This window comes from Cervus elaphus, chromosome 9, assembly GCF_910594005.1.
Source record: "Cervus elaphus chromosome 9, mCerEla1.1, whole genome shotgun sequence".
Taxonomy (NCBI): Eukaryota; Metazoa; Chordata; class Mammalia; order Artiodactyla; family Cervidae; genus Cervus; species Cervus elaphus.
This window is the reverse complement of record NC_057823.1, coordinates 6,228,033-6,245,646: the sequence shown is the minus strand read 5'-3', so window position 1 is coordinate 6,245,646 and position 17,614 is coordinate 6,228,033. Positions and strand designations below refer to the sequence as shown.

The window sequence follows — 17,614 nt, the reverse complement described above, 5'->3', positions numbered from 1 at the left end:
AAAATTTTTTTTGTAAAATATTTATAACTTAAAAGTTGTCATTTAACCACTTTACAGTGTATGGTTTAGTAGCAATGTGTGAAGTCACAATGTGGGTGTAACCATCACCATATCTATTTCTAGAACATTGTCATCATCTCAAACAAAAATTCTGTACTCATTAAGAAGTCACTCTCCATTTTACCCTTCCCCTAGCTCCTGGTAACTTCTGTTCTACCTTCTGTCTCTATGAATTTGCCTTTCCTACTTAGTTCAGATAAGTGGAATCATACAATGTATTTCTTTCTGTGTCTGGCTTATTTCACTTGTGTAATGTCCTCAAGATTCATCCATGTCATAACATGTTATCAGAATTTCCTTCCTTTTTTAAGGCTGAATAAAATTCCATTGCATATGAAGACCACGTTTTGTTTATCCATTCATGAATCAATGGACTTTTGAGTTGCTTCCACCTTCTGGCTACTGTAAATAATGCTGTTATGAACACCCGCATACATGTATCTGTTTGACTCCCTGGTTTCAATTACTATCCCATAGTTTTCCCTTTTATGGAGTATCATATGTCTGGCTACATTTTCTTAGACTAGTACATTTGAGATTACCCCATGTTGTGTGTATCAGTATTTTGTACCTTTTAATTGCTGAGTGATACTCCATTATATGAGTGTACCATGGTTTATTATTCTCCACTTGAGGAACATTTGGGTTATTTCCAATTTTGGGAAGTTATGAATAAGGCTGCTGCAAACAATTGCATACAGGTTTTTGTGTGAATATTGTTTTCATTTCTGCTTGGGTAAATACCTAAGCGTGGGATTGCATCATCATTTGAGAAGTAGATATTAACCTTTATATGACACTGTCAAACTATTTCCCACAGAGGATGCAGCATTTTACATTCTCATCAGCAATGTACAAGGGTTCTAATTTGAATGTGGGTTCTATTATCTACATTTTCAACAACAGTTGTTAACACTTCTTTTCTTTTTCTTTTTTTATAATAACTGTTCTAACAGTTGTGAAATGATATCTCATTATGGTTATGAGTTGCATTCCTCTAATGACTAGGGATGTCGAGCAACTTTTAATATGCTTATTTCGCCATTTGTATTGTATGCATTTTATTTGGAGAACTGTTTATTTAAAACTTTTGCCAGTTTTTGAATTGCATGGTTTTGTTGTTGTTATTGAGCTATGGAAGTTGTTTATATATCCCACATGTACTTTTAAGCACTTACCTATATATGGTTCTCTTAAATACCAGTAAACTTTTGTATATTTTCACACATAGGCTGTACTTTCTCTTTCTGGTGGTGGTTTTATATCAATTTTAAGAACCCCACTGCCTCTCCTGTTCCATGCCCTTTATTGTTTTTTTAAAGGTGGGAGCTGTAGACTATACCACCATTGCTTCCTCACCTCCAAGAATTATCTAAAGAAACATTTTTGTTATCCAAACAACCATGCATGATTTTTATCCGATTTTTGTTTATTCCAAAAATATTCTTTAAGTGCTTATTACATGCCACATCCAAAAAACTTGCTGTTTCTTAAACAGAACAAACCCTTGTCGTGCCTGTGGCCAGAAGTCTAGAAATTGTCAGTGCTCCAACATCTGTTTTGTGATCTCTACTTCGGTAGAAAGATATGGGCAAAGGAAAACAAGCTAGCAAAGCTTCCATTTCTTTTAAGCAAATAGATTGTACATAATAAAAATCGTTTGTAGATTTTCATGACTCACCCCGTAAATTTATAGAGTTGTGATGGAAAGACCTGGATAGAATTACCCCCTGGGTCCCTATATTTCAGCACCATCCAGCCTGTACTCCTCTTCATTTAGGTCAGTGGGTTATTTTTTCTAAACAAATTTTGCAGCCACTTTTATTTTTATTTTTGGCTGTGCTGGCTCTTCAGTGCTGTGTGTGGGCTTATTTCTGTCTGCAGTGAGCAGGGGCTACTCTTTGTGGTGGTGCGCAGGCTTGTCACAGTATCTTCTCTTGTGGACCATGGGCTCTAGGTACCTAGGCTTCAGTAGTTGCAGCTCAAGGGCTCTAGTGGGCAGGCTCAGCGGCTGTGGCACACGGGCTTGGGCTTAGCTGCCCGTGGCATGTAGAATCTTCTTGGACCAGGGTCGAACCCATGTCCCTGCACTGGCAAGCGGATTGCCAACCACTCAATCACCAGGGAATTCCTTGCAATCACTCTTAAATGTGTTTGTACAAATATCCTTTAAACGTCTAAGAGTTTATATATATAGGACAGGAAGATATAAATAACTTATTGCATGTTTCTATTATAACACTCAGGTTTGCAGTAGTATTTGGATGGCATTTTAAACAGTATGCCAGTGTTCCCCAAATCTGGCCAGTCCATCAGCCTCAATTGCACATATACACATAGGGATGGATGTCATTAAGATTGAGAGGGTAACAGGCAGGAAGGCCAGAGGTCTCCAAGCGGCAGAAGGAAATAAACTGCAAGTGGCAGATGTTTTTTGCTTCTCTACACAAAATTAAAAGAGGCTTCTTTCAATTCTGTATTGACAACTGGTTCTGCCTTGAGCTAACCAATGCATTTTTCTTATGTTAATGAAACTTTGTATTTGCTTAGGAATTTGCCTTTCTTCAAAATGGTTCCACCTAAGACTAACTTTTTTTCTTTTCTCAAACCTTGGTCTCAACAAACCAGAATTCCTGTCAATTGTTTTCTGGCTGGGCGATGACATACCTCCTATCTCAAAGTGCGTATTGTGGACGAGGGGCCTGGTGAAACTCCCTCAGCCTTGAGGTGTCTCTCACTTCATTAAATAGCTTTCCAACAGACATAAAACACCTTGCTGAAAATCAGCAAGGGGACACTCTGTCCCCTTCCGAAGTCTATGTCAGAAGCTTTCCATGTCTCTATTATACTTCAATAAAATTTTGCTACACAAAAAGCTCCAAGTAGTTAAGCCTTGTCTCTGACCCGGGGATCGAAATCCTCTCCTCCGGAGGTCACGAATCCTGGCATGATACACAGCTTACAGCAGCAAGCTTCCAATCTTTCAGCTGATTAAGAGAAGATGGAAGAGAAGCTGTCATTTAATTTTAAATACTTCATATGTATTTCATTTTAGCCTTTCAAATTTTGAATAGTTGGAAACAATTCCTATTTTTTTCTTTTCTACCATTTTTCTTCTTATTTTCCCACTGTTTTTTTAAAAAAAAAAAAAGGAAGGGAAGATGGCAGAAAGGGAGGCAAGAAAGAAGGGAGAAAGTAGTTGACCTTCAGTTACACTACAGTGGACCCAAGCAGCCTGCTGGGTCAAGGTTTCTTACTATTTCATGGATGCTGTATGTAGTGCAGACATTTTTTCAAATAAAGTAGATGGTCATTTATTTTAAAGCAGTGAACTACATTAGAAAAAAAAAGTGGAAGAATAGTCCTTTATTTTTTTAACTTGGAAGATAAATTTGAAACCCCTCCCATAAAATGGAGGCAAGGACAAAGAATTAAATGTGAGGTTTTCACATTGTCATGAAAGCTGTACACCAAGATAACAGTTTAATATGTTGGCAGTGAAGAAAGCAGAAAAAATAGAATTGAGCCTTATCCTTTCTATTGTCCCAGACAAAAATAATGGAAAAAAACCAAGTGCTAGCCACGGGGGGAGAAACAGAAAAAAGTACTTAAAGATACAGGAAATGGGGAGTGGGGGAAGATTTATATAAGTCAATGTAGAGAAATAAACAGAAGAAGGTTTCCTAAAAGAAAAGAAAAATGAGATTGGCTTCAGCTGTCTCCAGAAAAGTAAGTAAAAGAGGTTCATGGAATAACTGAGAGGGCACAGATAAAAACTAGACTGTGACAATGTGAGAAAGAAACAGAAATGTCAAGACCAAAAGCGAAAATTAGGAAGTGATGGGATAGACATGGTCAAGAATCCATCTGCTATTGCAGGAGACACAAGGGGCCTGGATTCAATCCCTGGGTCGGGAAGATCTCCTGGAGAAAGAAATGATGCCCCACTCTAGTATCCTTGCCTGGAAAAATCCAAAGACACAGGGGCCTAGTGGGCTAGTCCATGGGGTTGAAAAGAGTCGGATACAACTCAGCACAAGCATTTCATCATCAGTAAAGAGACTGATTAAATATAAACTTAATTGCAAATAAATTATAAAACTTAAGGAAATTACCAAAATTCACAGCTGAGAGAGAAAATGGAATACAGAAGTACTAAAATTAGATAGCCTATTAGCTCATATTTTTTAAATTTTAAATGGGACAGAAAATGAAATTGTGTTTGGTTTAAAATATTGGAATATTCAGAAACCTGAATGAATTTTTTGGCCAACCCAAATACAAAGTGTAAGAAAGCAATAAACAGAAACCTCAATTAAATAGAGATAGGAGACCAGAAGGGGGTGCTCTCACCCCTACAACAGGAAGAACTCAACAGCAAAAGCAAAGACTTCCCCTTCTTCGCCAGCAACAGATCAGCCAGTGAGAGTCTGTCGGGACTCAGCCAAGGAAAACACCATGGGCTCTTTATCGTAGCCGTCTTAGCTGCTTCTCACTATAAAACAGTTCTTCTCCATGTTTGCTGAGGACTTGCACAGCCATGCTTATAGACCTCAAATTGTGATTCTTTGTTAATCCTGAATACACCCATTTTGCTGGAGAAAAAAACTGGCTGTGTATTTGTTTTAGGTCAGCAAAAGGACATCAAGAGACAAGCTAATTTTTTTTTTAAAATGAATTTATTTACTGGCTGCGCTGGGTCTTTGTTGCTGCAAGGACTTTTCTCTAGTTGCAGCAAGTGGGGGCTACTCTTCATTGCAGTGCATGGGCTTCTCATTGAGGTGGCTAAGAGACAAGCTAATTCTTAATTTTTATAATCAGACAAACAGAGCATAAAGAATATTTTTAAAAAATTAATATAATTACCAGGACTATTTAAAAGGAATAGATGTACTTCCTAGTTGAAAAACATAATATTCCAATGTTCACATTCTCATCTTTTCCATATTTTGAATTTTAGTATTTCCAGACACTTCTCATAACTTCTACTCAGTCCAAACTCCTGTCTTCTCTCACAGATTTACTACAATAGCCTTCTAGTCTTAGTCGCTCTACTTCTTCCTTTGAACTTTTAGTTTATTCTCAGCTCAGCAGTCAGTGATCACTAAAAAAATGACATAAGAGTTTATCTCTGCAGTGCCCAGAGCATTCTCTTTCAGAGTCAAATCCAGTGGCATAATGACCAGTAAGAGCCTATAAATTTAGTCCTCTTGCCTCTGATCTCCTACTTCTCTGTCTCCTTACTTCTGTTTCAGCAACTGTAATCTTACTGTCTCCTCAATAGGCCAGGTATGTTCCTACCTTAGGGCATCTGCCTGTTGGTCTGTCAGAAAGCTTTCCACCAGTATTTAGTTTGGCTCACTTCTCATCTTCCGCAGGTCCTTCTTCAAATGCTTGACCTTGTCGGTCAAACATGTCTTAACCACTTTGTGTAAAATTGTAAAATCGCTCTCATCAACGGTCCTGGTCCCCTTTCTTGTTCTTATTAGCATGCGTCAGTATCTAAATACATACCATTTATTTATTTTATTTACATAGAGTTGATTTACAATGTTTTGTTAGTTTCTGGTGTATAGCAAAGTGATTCAGTTATGCAGCTAGACATATTCTTTTTCAGATTATTTTCCCTTATAGTTCATTACAAGATATTGAATATAGTTCCCTGTACTATACAGTAGGACCTTGTTTATTTTATGTAGTTTGTATTTGAAAATCCCTAAATTCTAACTTAACCCTCCTCTACCCCTTTTCTGTTTGGTAACCATAAATTTGTTTTCTGTGCCTGTGAATCTGTTTCTGTTTTGTAAATAAATTCATTTGTATCACTTTTTAGATGTCACATATAAGTGATACCATATGATACTTGTCTTTCTCTGCCTGCTTTATTTCACTTAGTATGATAATCTCTAGGCCTATGTATTTTGCTGCAAATGGCATTATTTCATTCTTTTTTTCTTTTAATGGCTGAGTTATTTTTGCTATTATTTTTCTTCTTTCTCTCCCTGTGACAATTTAAGCTGCATGAATGCAGAGGCTGTGCCAGTTTTATTTACTGGTTTATTTCTAGCATCTACAACAACGCCAGGTGCAAAACAAGTGTTAAATATACCTTGTTAAATGAACGAATAATGCAATCATACAACAGTGAAAATGAATAAACTTTTCATATATGAAGATAGGTGAACCTAATAAGTTTAGCATGTAAGTCACATTCCGCATGTCACAGAAAAACATATAGCAGATTCTATTTACATAAAGATGAAACACCTTGCAAAAGTAAACACACTGTGTTAGGGGCACCTACTTGAGATGTACTAATCAGGCTAAGCCAAGAAATGCTTAACACAGTATAGAAAAATCGGGAGCATCGTGGACAGGTCTTCCAAGATTCTGGTCAAGTTCCTTTTTGAAGCAGAATGTTGAGTATATGGGTGTTAGTTTTATTATGCTTAAACATACCTGTTCATACATTATCCTCCGTGTACACATTAAAATAATTAAAAATAATCAAAACTAACTGGTAGGAGCTAGGGCGCACAGACCTTAAAGGCGTCAAAATTCAGGGGTTTTATTCAAATGATTTTGCCTGTCTAACAAAACAAGTCACGCAGCTGATTTAGGCAGCAAGCACCCGCCTTATTTGTGAACGCTCCCTCGCACGGCAACCCCAGCGCACAGCTGGGCCCAACAGCTCCCCAGAAGAGCGAACGTTTCCATCTCGTAAGTGGCGGCGCCAGCGGCGCCCCTGGGAAGTGTAGTAGGCGCGAGCCCAGAGGCATGCCGGGAGTCGTAGTTCTCCTGGGTTTGCGGGGCTGCAAGGCGGGCTCGCGGCTTTCTCGGGGCTCGTGGCGCGGGTGATCCCGGCTCTGCTAGGGAGGCCTCCCAGGGACTGAGAAACTCTCGGTTGCATCTCCCGGCGGCAGTCAGAGCCAGCACGTGTGCGGGTCCGGGCTGGGAGGTGTGCCGGCCGGGCGGGGCTGCGCGCAGGCACGGGGGAGATACCGAGGCCGAGTGGGTCTGGAGGCGGTCTGCACGGCCCAGGCCGCGAGGCTTCAGGGGGAGTCGCTGCCCTGCCCGCACCTCCACCCCTCCCCAGGGAGGGTCGCGGGCAGGGAGCGCCCAGTCAGGTGAGTTGGGGCGGTCCGGGACTGCTGTTGGTGGGAGTCTTTTGTGGCTGGCTTTTCAGAGATTTCTGATGAAACAGACAGTAGCAACAATGGCAATGCCTATGGAGACCTTATCTGTGCCGGGTACTAGTCTGGCACCTTGGATGAATGAACTCATTTCAACCTCAGATAACAGGTAGATCCTGTTTTACAGATGAAGAAAATGAGGCGCCGGTGGACAGCTAATTTGCCCATTAACCGGGGCCTTGGACTCCACCATGATCTATTTTGCTTCTACTGTATATTTAGCAGTTTTGTTTCTTGGGGAAGGTCACTAGGCTGTCTGGTTCTCAGTCTCCCTCACATCTGTAATATGAGGTAGCAGTACTTTTTAGAGTGGTTGTGCGGATTAAATAATACATGCAAGATACAAGATGGGGAGAAGACGTGCGTCATAGAGTAGCCATGGCACTTGTATAGCAGCTTTCCTTCTCTGGCTGACATTACCCAGTATACTCAGTTTGTTGAGCTTTCATGCCAGGTGCTATACCTGTGGAACTGACCGCAAACTTAGGTGGCTGGTGCAGGCAGCCTTGGCCACCACTCTTCTCTGACAGTGCTCTGCCTGCGTCTCTTACCTTGCTTTCCCAGTTGGGGTTTGTGTATGAAGAACAAAGGATATGGGGAGCTGTGGATGCTAAAAGAGGTGGCACCTGTGGAATTTGTGTTTAGGAGTGGCATCCAAAATGGTGTGCATTACGTGTGACAGTTCCCTGGAAAGAACACAGCAGTCCAGGAAGGAGTCACTCAGGAGCACCTGCGTTGGCCATTCTGTTGCAGGAAGGGGGACCCCTTCCAGGGCCTGAAACTGGGCCCTTGTCTAACACTCGGAAATTTGAATTGTCCGAGGAGACACATGTGCTTGCAAAGCAAGAGATTTTATTGGGAAAGGGTGCCCAGGTGGAGAGCAGGAGGGTCAGGGTCAGGGAACCCAGGAGAACTGCTCTGCCACATGGGTTTTACATGGCAGTCTCAGGTTTTATGGTGATGGGATTAGTTTCCAGGTTGTCCTTAGCCAATCATTCTGACTCAGAGTCCTTTCTGGTGGTGCACGCCTTGTTCAGCCAAGATGGATGCCAGCGAGAAGGATTCTGGGAGGTGCGGACAGATGGTGTCTCCTTTTGACCTTTCCTGAATTCTTCTGATTGGTAAAGGCTTATTAGTTCCCTGTTCCTTACCAGGACCTCCTGTTGTAAAACAGCTCATGCAAATGGTTGCTATGGTGCCTGGCCAGGGTGGGCGGTTTCAATCAGTGTGCTTCCCCTAACAATTCCATAGAAAAAGAGATGACACGTGTGGGCAAGCTCCTTTATTGTGGTCTCTTCAGGAAGGAAATGGTGAAGCAAGGCAAACAGGCTTAGGATTGGCTAGGTATGTTTGAAAGTGGCAGTCTGGGACACTCACATTCACTGTGACCATTTGAATGTATAGTTTAAAGCTATCTTCAGGACTCCAGAAGTCTGTGATGAGTCTCAATTTGCTTAGATATAGCCAATAGAGCCCAGTGGATGTTAAAAGCATCTATATATGGAAATTAGAAGTATGGTTAATATCAAGGCAGAGGTGGAGGTTGGCAAATTGTCTTAGAACTTAATTGGCTTAGTAGGTACACTTTTAAACTCGGTTTGCATCATTTATATGGCATGGCTTTGTTCGGACCTGATGAACATTATGGGTAGTTGTAACTACCTTTTTCCATGCTTTGACCCCAGAGTTCTTCATGACACCTTTTTTTCTTTGCAGACCTACCTTGTCAAGCACTCTGCTCTCCCTTGACAGGAAAACTGAGAAGGAAAGAATGGCCTTAGATTTGCTGCCTGCTCAGATGACAGTAAGTAAATTTTGTCTTTTTCATGAATTTCCCACTGTGTTCAGAGATGGTGGACGTATTTCCATTCTTTGTCCAGCTACTTTGCTTTCCAGAGTCTGATAGGTTTTTCCCGTGATCCTGGACTTACCCAGGGGTTGCTGAGGAATGTGCATCCTCTGTCCCTAGACAGAGGTCACCCTTAATTCACCCCCAAACTCACTTCATGACCAAAGATTGAGTCGGCTCTGAACATAGGCTTCCAGATAGGATAGGTGCTTGTGAGGAGTACGGGGTATAGGCAGTCTTTATCTTCACAGGGGACAGAGTATCACTGGAGCAAAGCCATGGAGGGGCCACGAGACACGCTCGGCAGGCGTTTGTGGAGCTCTGACAGTGTACAGGGTACTGTGCGTGGTGCGTGGATACAGAGGAGAGGTGTTATTTCTGTCCTCAGGGAGTTTGGTACTGATCTTAGGAAATGACCAAATGCCCAAGAAAATTCAGGGGAGAGATTGGAGAAGTGGAGTTATTTTGAGCTGATGCTGAAGGTTAGGACTGATACCTGGTGGGCATCACAGAAGGAATCGAACTTGACCTCGGCTCTCAGGCTGGCATTGGGGAGGACAAACGACTCCCTCTTTCTTGGCACTTTCTCTGTCTTGTGCAACTGTGATGCTAGGCCATCTCATGTCCCTCTCATCCATTGGGTGCCTCTATCTCCTCCTCCTTTGTTTTTTCCCTGCTATTTCAGATCTCACCCTGGCTCTTGTTTCTTGGTCCTTTTGAGATCTCTTTTCATTATTTAACTCTCATTTTTCTCAGGATCTTTATCGAATCTCTCTCCTCAGACCTGAACTTTTTCCTAAAGATCCAGTCTGTCATTCCCAAACTCTTATGAAATATTTCTACACGGAAGTTCCGTCATTCTCCCAACACCAACTTTCTTCCCTTGTTTGTCACTGGCTGCTTTTCTAAAAAGTAGTGGTAGCCCACAGTTTGAAATTGTGGACTCTGAAAGTTGATTTTATGAGTCCACATGTGGACTAGGAATGTGATGAAATAAAATTATTTTCTCCCTCTCTGCTTTGTTTTCTCATTTGTAAGTGTGGTTAGTAATATACATGCCTCGTTTAAACTTGCTAATAGAGGACTGCTAGTATCTGCATTTTACAGATGGGGAAACTGGGGCACAGAGAAGCAATTAACTTAATCACAGTTTTGTTGTTGTTCAGTTGCTCAGTCGTGTCCAACTCTTTGCGACCCCATGGACTGCAGCATGCCAGGTTTCCCTGTATTTTACCATCTCCCAGAGCTTGCTCAAACTCATGTCCATAAAGTTAGTGACACCATCCAACCATCTCATCCTCTCGTCCCCGTCTTCTTCTGCCTTCAGTCTTTCCCAGCATCAGGGTCTTTCCTATTGAGTCAGCTCCTCACATTAGGTAGCCCAAGTATTGGAGCTTCAGCTTCAGCCTCAGTCCTTCCAATGAATATTCAGGATTGATTTCCTTTGGGATTGACTGGTTTGATCTTTTTGCAGTCCAAGGGACTCTGAAGAGTCTTCCAAAACAGCACAGTTCAAAAGCATCAGCTCTTTGGCATTCAGTTTTCTTTATGGTCCGACTCTCACATCCATACATGACTACTGGATAAAGCATAGCTTTGACTAGATGGACCTTTCTCGGCAAAGTAATGTTTCTGCTTTTTAATATACTGTCTAGGTTTGTCATAGCTTTTCTTCCAAGAAGCAAGTGTCTTTTAATTTCATGGCTGCAGTCATCATCTGCAGTGATCTTGGAGTCCAAGAAAATAAAGTGTGTTACTGTTTCCATTGTTTCCCCATCTATTTGCCATGAAGTGATGAGACTGGATGCCATGATCTTCGTTTTTTGAACGTTGAGTTTTAAGCCAACTTTTTCACGCTTCTCTGTCACCTTCATCAAGAGGCTCTTTAGTTCCTCTTCACTTTCTGCTATGAGGGTAGTGTCAGCTGCATATCTAAGGTTATTGATATTTCTCCCTACAATCTTGATTCCAGCATGTGCTTCATCCAGCCCAGCATTTCTCATGATGTACTCTGCATATAAGTTAAATAAGCAGGATGACAGTATACAGCCCTGACGTACTCCTTTCCCAATTTTGAACCAGTCTGTTGTTCCATGTCCAGTTCTAACTGTTGCTTCTTGACCTGCATACAGGTTTCTCAGGAGGCAGGTAAGGTGGTCTGATATTACCATCTCTTTCAGAATTTTCCACAGTTTGTTGTGATGCACAGTCAAAGGCTTCAGCATAGTCAATGAAGCAGAAGTAGATGTTTTTCTGGAACTCTCTTGCTTTTTCTATGATCCAATGGATGTTGGCAATTTGACCTATGATTTCTCTGCCTTTTCTAAATCCAACTTGAACATCTGGAGGTTCTTGGTTCACGTACTGTTGAAGCCTAGCTTGGAGAATTTTGAGCATTACTTTGCTAGTTTGTGAGATGAGTGCAGTTGTGCGGTAGTTTGAGCATTCTTTGGCATTGCCTTTCTTTGGGATTGGAATGAAAACTGACCTTTTCCAGTTCTGTGGCCACTGCTGAATTTTCCAAATTTGCTGGCATATTGAGAGCAGCCCTTTCACAAGATCATCTTTCAGGATTTGAAATAGCTCACTTGAAATTCCATCACCTCCACTAGCTTGGTTCGTCGTGATGCTTCCTAAGGCCCACTTGACTTCACACTCCAGGATGTCTGGCTCTAGGTGAGTGATCACACCATTGTGTTATCTGGGCCATGAAGATCCTTTTTTGTATAGTTCTTCTGTGTGTTCTTGCCACCTCTTCTTAATATCTTCTGCTTCTGTTAGGTCCATACCGTTTCTGTCCTTTATTGTGCCCATCTTTGCATGAAATATTCCCTTGGTATCTCTAATTTTCCTGAAGCGATCTCATGGTAGTACAGCTGACTTTTACCCATACAAGACAGTCTATACAGTTAACATGCCCTGAAAAAGTATATGTAGAGTATTAAGAGCAGCTCGTGGTACAGATTAAATCTCAGTAAATGCTACCTGTCACTATTGTTAGTTACAGCATTATTTCAGGATCTGCCAGATTTGGTCCTAAAATCTCTAGGGTAGACTTTACTTCGATTCTTTAGTTACAAGAAGATGGATGTTTCCAGAAACCAGAATGTAAAACCAGCACAATGCACTGCAAAGCAAAACCCAGCAGTAACCTGGGCTACCCTCTGTCAGCAGGTAGGACTTCCACTGTCTGAGCTTTCCCACATCCCCAAGCTGGAGAGACTTACTTGATTTTGGCTAAAGGAAGATGTAGAGAAGTATGTTTGCAACGCAGAACCAGTGGAGATGCAAATTGTGGACCAGTAATTTAGTATCTAACCCTTTTGATTAAGTCTGTTAGAGCTGAAGTGACCCAATTACAGGTCTCATTACTTCATTTGAATCAGTTCAGTGGTAATACTCAATTTCAACTTCTTTCTTCATTAAGAGTCCTAAAAGGCGAATTTCTCTCTGCGTCTGTAGAAAAATAAAATAGCAAACAAAGATAATTGTTGGAAAAAGCAGGATATGTGCAGATTTTACCAATATTCTTTATTCTCTTCTATTTCCATGCAGCCTATAATTTGTCTTGTGCGGAAAAGGTACATAGGACTCGGTGCTATTGATTTATAGTTTGTCAGTTAACTTTTTTGGGCAGTAAATCAATATTTGTTTTTGCTTTTGTCACTATTTTTAAAATTATTTTTCAGGATAGTTTCAGATTGCAAAGATACTACCATAATTACCATACACCCTATACCCGGTTTTCCCTATTACTAACATTTTTGCATTATTATGAAATATTTATTGTAATTAATGAGCCAGTATTGATACACTGTCATTAACTGAAGTCCATGCTTTATTTGGATTTCTTTAGTTTTTCTCTGAAGTCCTTTTTCTGTTCCAGGATCCCATCCAGGATGCCACATTACATTTAGTTGTCATATTTTTCTTAGGCTCCTCCTGGCTGTTTCTCATCTTTCCTCTTTTTGATGACCATAACAGTTTTGAAAAGTATTGGTTAGATAGATGTTTTGTAGAATGTTCCTCTGTTATGATATGTCTGATGTTTTTCTTAATGTAGGGCTGAAGTTACAGGTTTTGGGGAGAATTACACAGAGGTAAAGTGTAATTCTTATTACATCATCAAAACTACATATTAATAACATAACTCATCATTGTTGATGTTGACCTAGTCACCTAACTGAGGTATTTTTGCCAGGTTGCTCTATGGCAAGCTTTCTTTTTCCATCTGCCCACACTGTCCTCTGAGCAGAAGGCACTATGTGCAGCCTGCATGGGAGGAGGAGGGGGTTATGGTCCACCTCCTTGGGTGTAGAGAATCTACTAAATCATCTGGAATTCTGAATGGAGGATTGTCACTTCTTCCCCCTTTGTGTCAATATGGATTCACAGGTTCTTAGTTTATGTTTTAGGTTATAATCTAGTGCTGCTTCATTTTGTTCGCTTAGATTGTTCCGTCTATGATCAGCAGGAGCGCTTTCACTTTTTACTCTGTCCCTGAGACACACCACTATCAGTGTGCACTTCTTTTGTTTTGCTTTTGGAGCACCTCCTTGCCTTTGGTGCTATAAGATGCTCTAGGCTTCCCAGTATCAAAATCAGCTATTTCTCTAGTAGCCTTGGTTCTTTTTCTTGGAGAATGATACTAAAAAGTAAGATCTGGGCCTTAGGTTTACTCATTGCTACTGGGGTGTCTTTGCTTTTAGATTCTCTTAGCTGACAAGGAAATATATGTGTATACTAACCTCTGTGTGTGTGTATGTGTGTGTGTGTGTTTTTATATGTAACCATCTGTGTGTATGTGTGCACATTTCTATATGTAACCACTTGTATCTGTGTTAAGCTATGTATTAGTTCATGCTGATGTCTCCAACTCTAATTTATTACCACAGGGATCTTTCTAGCCTGCTCTCCTTCCTTACCTGTAACCTCCCATTCCAACAACAGTGAGAAACAAAGCTCCCATCATCTACCATTCTTTGACTTTAACCATTCAATTCCAGTCTATATGTGTAAAAAACAGAGACATCACTTTGTTGGCAAAGGTCCATATAGTCAAAACTATGGTTTTTCCAGTAGTCATGTATGGATGTGAGAGTTGGACCAATAAAGAAAGCTGCGTGCCAAAGAATTAATTCTCTTGAACTGGTGGTGTTGGGGGAGATTCTTGAGAGTCCCTTGGATTGCAAGGAGATTAAACCAGTCAATCCCAAAGGAAATCAACCCTGAATATTCATTGGAAGGACAGAGGAGCCTGGCGTGCTACAGTCCTTGGAGTTGCAAAGAGTCATAAACGACTCAACAACCAAACGATGACAACAACAACAAAAAACTACTTTATCAACCAGAGTACAGTACTTATGAACAGTTTCTTTTGTCTTACAGCCTCCACTCATTTCCAGAGTTAAGAAAGTCAGCATCGTTTGTACCACTTCCTTCATCAGGCTATGTCATACATTTGTATTATGTTTAGATTGTTCTCTCAGATTCTGTGTTCCATTCTGGGATCCCCCAACATCCTAAATGACTTTTTAAAATTTGCATACATTAAATTTCACTCTTTGTGTTGTAAATTTCTATGAGTTTTAAAAAATGTATTGTGTCTTATATCCACCATTACAATATCATACAGAATAGTTTCACTGTCCAAAAAATTTCTCTGTACTTCACCTATTCAACAATCTTCCCCTGCCCCACTCCAAACCACTGGCAATACAGATTTTGTACTGTCTCTACATATCAGTGATACTTCTTTTTTTTTTTTTTTAAATAAATGGTTGTCCTGCAGTTTGCAGTATAAATTACCACTAATTGTGAGTCTACCTTTGAATAATACTTCCTACATTCTACAAATACCTTGTTAACAGAGTAATCCCAGTTCTTCCCACCCATCTCTTGTGGCATTATTGTCGGTCATTTTGCTCATCACTTACTATAATCACCAAATACATTGTTATTATTACTTTAATTAAACAGCTATCTTTTAGATCAATTAAGAATAAGAAAAATATCTTGATTTATTCCTTCTTTGTCACTCTTCCTTAATGTAGATTCACATTTCCGATCTGTGTTATTTTCTTTCTCCCTGAAGAACTTCTTTCATCATTTTCTTGCAGGACAGATCTGCTGGTAATGAATTTTTTGTCTGAGAAAGTATTTCTCATCACTTTTGATTTCCCTGTGTATGGAACTGTAGATTAGTGTTTCCTTTAAATACTTTAAATATTTATCTTCATATTTCTGTGGTCTCTCATGAGATCTGTAATTCTTAGATAACATGTGTTTGTTCCTCTATAAGTAACATGTATTTTTTCTTTATCTTTGGTTTTCAGTGTTTGAATATGATATGGTTTTTTGTTCTTGTTCACTTCGTAAGTCATCTGCATTTCTTTGTGATACAGTGAACTGCAGCACAGGAGGCTCCTCTGTCCTCCATTAACTCCTGTTGCTAAAATACATGTCCATTGAATAGGCAAGGCCATCCAGTTATCTCATTCTCTGTTGCCCCTTCTCCTTTTGCCTTCAATCTTTCTCACCATTAGGGTCTTTTCAAATGAGTCAGCTCTGTGCTTCAGGTGGCCAAAGTACTGAAGCTTCGGCTTCAGCATCAGTCCTTCCAGTGAATATTCAGGACTGATTTCCTTTAGGATTGACTGGTTTGATCTTGCAGTCCAAGGGACTCTCAAGAACCTTCACCAGCACCACAGTTTGAAGGCATCAATTCTTCAACACTCAGTCATCTTTATGGTCCAACTCTCACATCTGTGCATGACTACTGGAAAAACCATAGCTTTGACTCTGCTTTTTAACAAGCTGTTTACATTTATCATAGCTTTCCTTCCAAGGAACAAGCATCTCTTAATTTTATGGCTGCAGTCACTGTCTGCAGTGATTTTGGAACCCAAGAAAATAAAATCTGTCACTGCTTCCATTTTTTTCCCTTATATTTGCCATGAAGTGATGAGATTGGATGCCATGATCTTAGTTTTCTGAATGTTGAGTTTTAAGCCAACTTTTTCACTCTCTTCTTTCACTCTCATTTAGAGACTCTTCAGGTCCTCTTCGCTTTCTGCCATTGGAGTGGTAGGATCTGCACATCTGAGGTTGTTGATATTTCTCCTGGCAGTCTTGATTCCAGCTTGGGATTCATCCAGCCCAGCGTTTCTCATGATGTGCTCTGCATGTAAGTTAAATAAGCAGGGTGTACTCCTTTGATGTACTCCTTTCCCAGTTTCTAACAGTTAGAACCAGACATGGAACAACAGACTAGTCCAAATCGGGAAAGGAGTGCATCAAGGCTGTATATTCACCCTGCTTATTTAACTTATATGCAGAGTATACCATGCAAAATGAAAAAACCTCAGATATGCAGATGACACCACCCTTATGGTAGAAAGTGAAGAAGAACTAAAGAGCCTCTTGATAAAAGTGAAAGAAGAGAGAAAAAGTTGGCTTAAAACTCAACATTCAGAAAACAAAGATCATGGCATCCAGTCCCATCACTTCATGGCAAATAGATGGGGAAACAATAGAAACAGTGACAGACTTGATTTTTTGGGGCTCCATAATCATGGTTGCAGATGGTGACTGCAACCATGAAATTAAAGGACACTTGCTCCTTGGAAGAAAAGCTATGACCAACCTACACAGCATATTAAAAAACAGAGACATTCCTTTGCCAACAGAGGTCCATCTAGTCACAACTATGGCTTTTCCAGTAGTCCTGTATGGATGTAAGAGTTGGACTATAAAGAAAGCTGAGCGCTGAAGAATTGATGCTTTTGAACTGTGGTGTTGGAGCAGACTCTTGAAGAGTCCCTTGGATTGCAAGGGCATCCAACCAGTTATTCCTAAAGGAAATCAGCCCTGAATACACATTGGAAGGACTGATGCTGAAACTCCAATACTTTGGCCACCTGATGCACAGAACTGATTCCTTGGAAAAGACCCTGATGCCAGGAAAGACTGAAGGCGGGAGGAGAAGGGGACGACAGAGGATGAGATGGTTGGATGGCATTACGGACTCGATGGACATGAATTTGAGTAGGCTTTGGGAGTTGGTGATGGACAGGGAAGCCTGGCGTGCTGCAGTCCGTGGGGTTGCAAAGAATCAGACACGACTAAGTGACTGAACTTTCCCCATTTGGAACCAGTCCGTTGTTCCAGGTCAGGTTGTAGCTGTTGCTTCTTGACCTGCATACAGGTTTCTCAGGAGACAAGTAAGATAGTCTGGTATTCCCATCTATTTAAAAATTTTCCATAGTTTGTTGTGATCCACACATTCAGTCAGTGAAGTAGACGTAGATGGTTTTCTCGAATTCTGTTACTTTCTCTATGATACAACAAATGTTGGCAATTTGGCCTCTTGTTTCTCTACCTTTTCTAAACCTAACTTATACAACTGGAAGTTCTTGGCTCACCTACTGCTGAAGCCTCGGTTGATGGATTTTGAGTCTAACCTTGCTAGCATGTGAAATAAGTCCACTTGTACCATAGTTTGAACATTCTT

At 40.6% G+C, this 17,614-nt stretch overlaps 1 protein-coding gene across 4 annotated transcripts in view; it reads left to right on the top strand.

The window, feature by feature from the left end:
- The first annotated feature begins 6,855 nt into the window (after positions 1-6,855).
- ZNF354C (zinc finger protein 354C) overlaps positions 6,856-17,614 on the top strand; it is a 44,250-nt gene continuing 33,491 nt past the window's right edge. Inside the window, exons 1-2 of one of the 4 annotated variants that reach the window (XM_043910732.1) lie at positions 6,856-6,998; positions 9,006-9,057. In XM_043910732.1, the coding sequence (XP_043766667.1) occupies positions 9,025-9,057 (33 nt within the window). In that variant the 5' untranslated portion in view covers positions 6,856-6,998; positions 9,006-9,024. Of the gene's footprint in view, positions 7,188-8,969; positions 9,058-17,614 lie in introns of all 4 variants that reach the window. The other 3 variants (XM_043910731.1, XM_043910730.1, XM_043910729.1) reach the window with 3 other exon arrangements.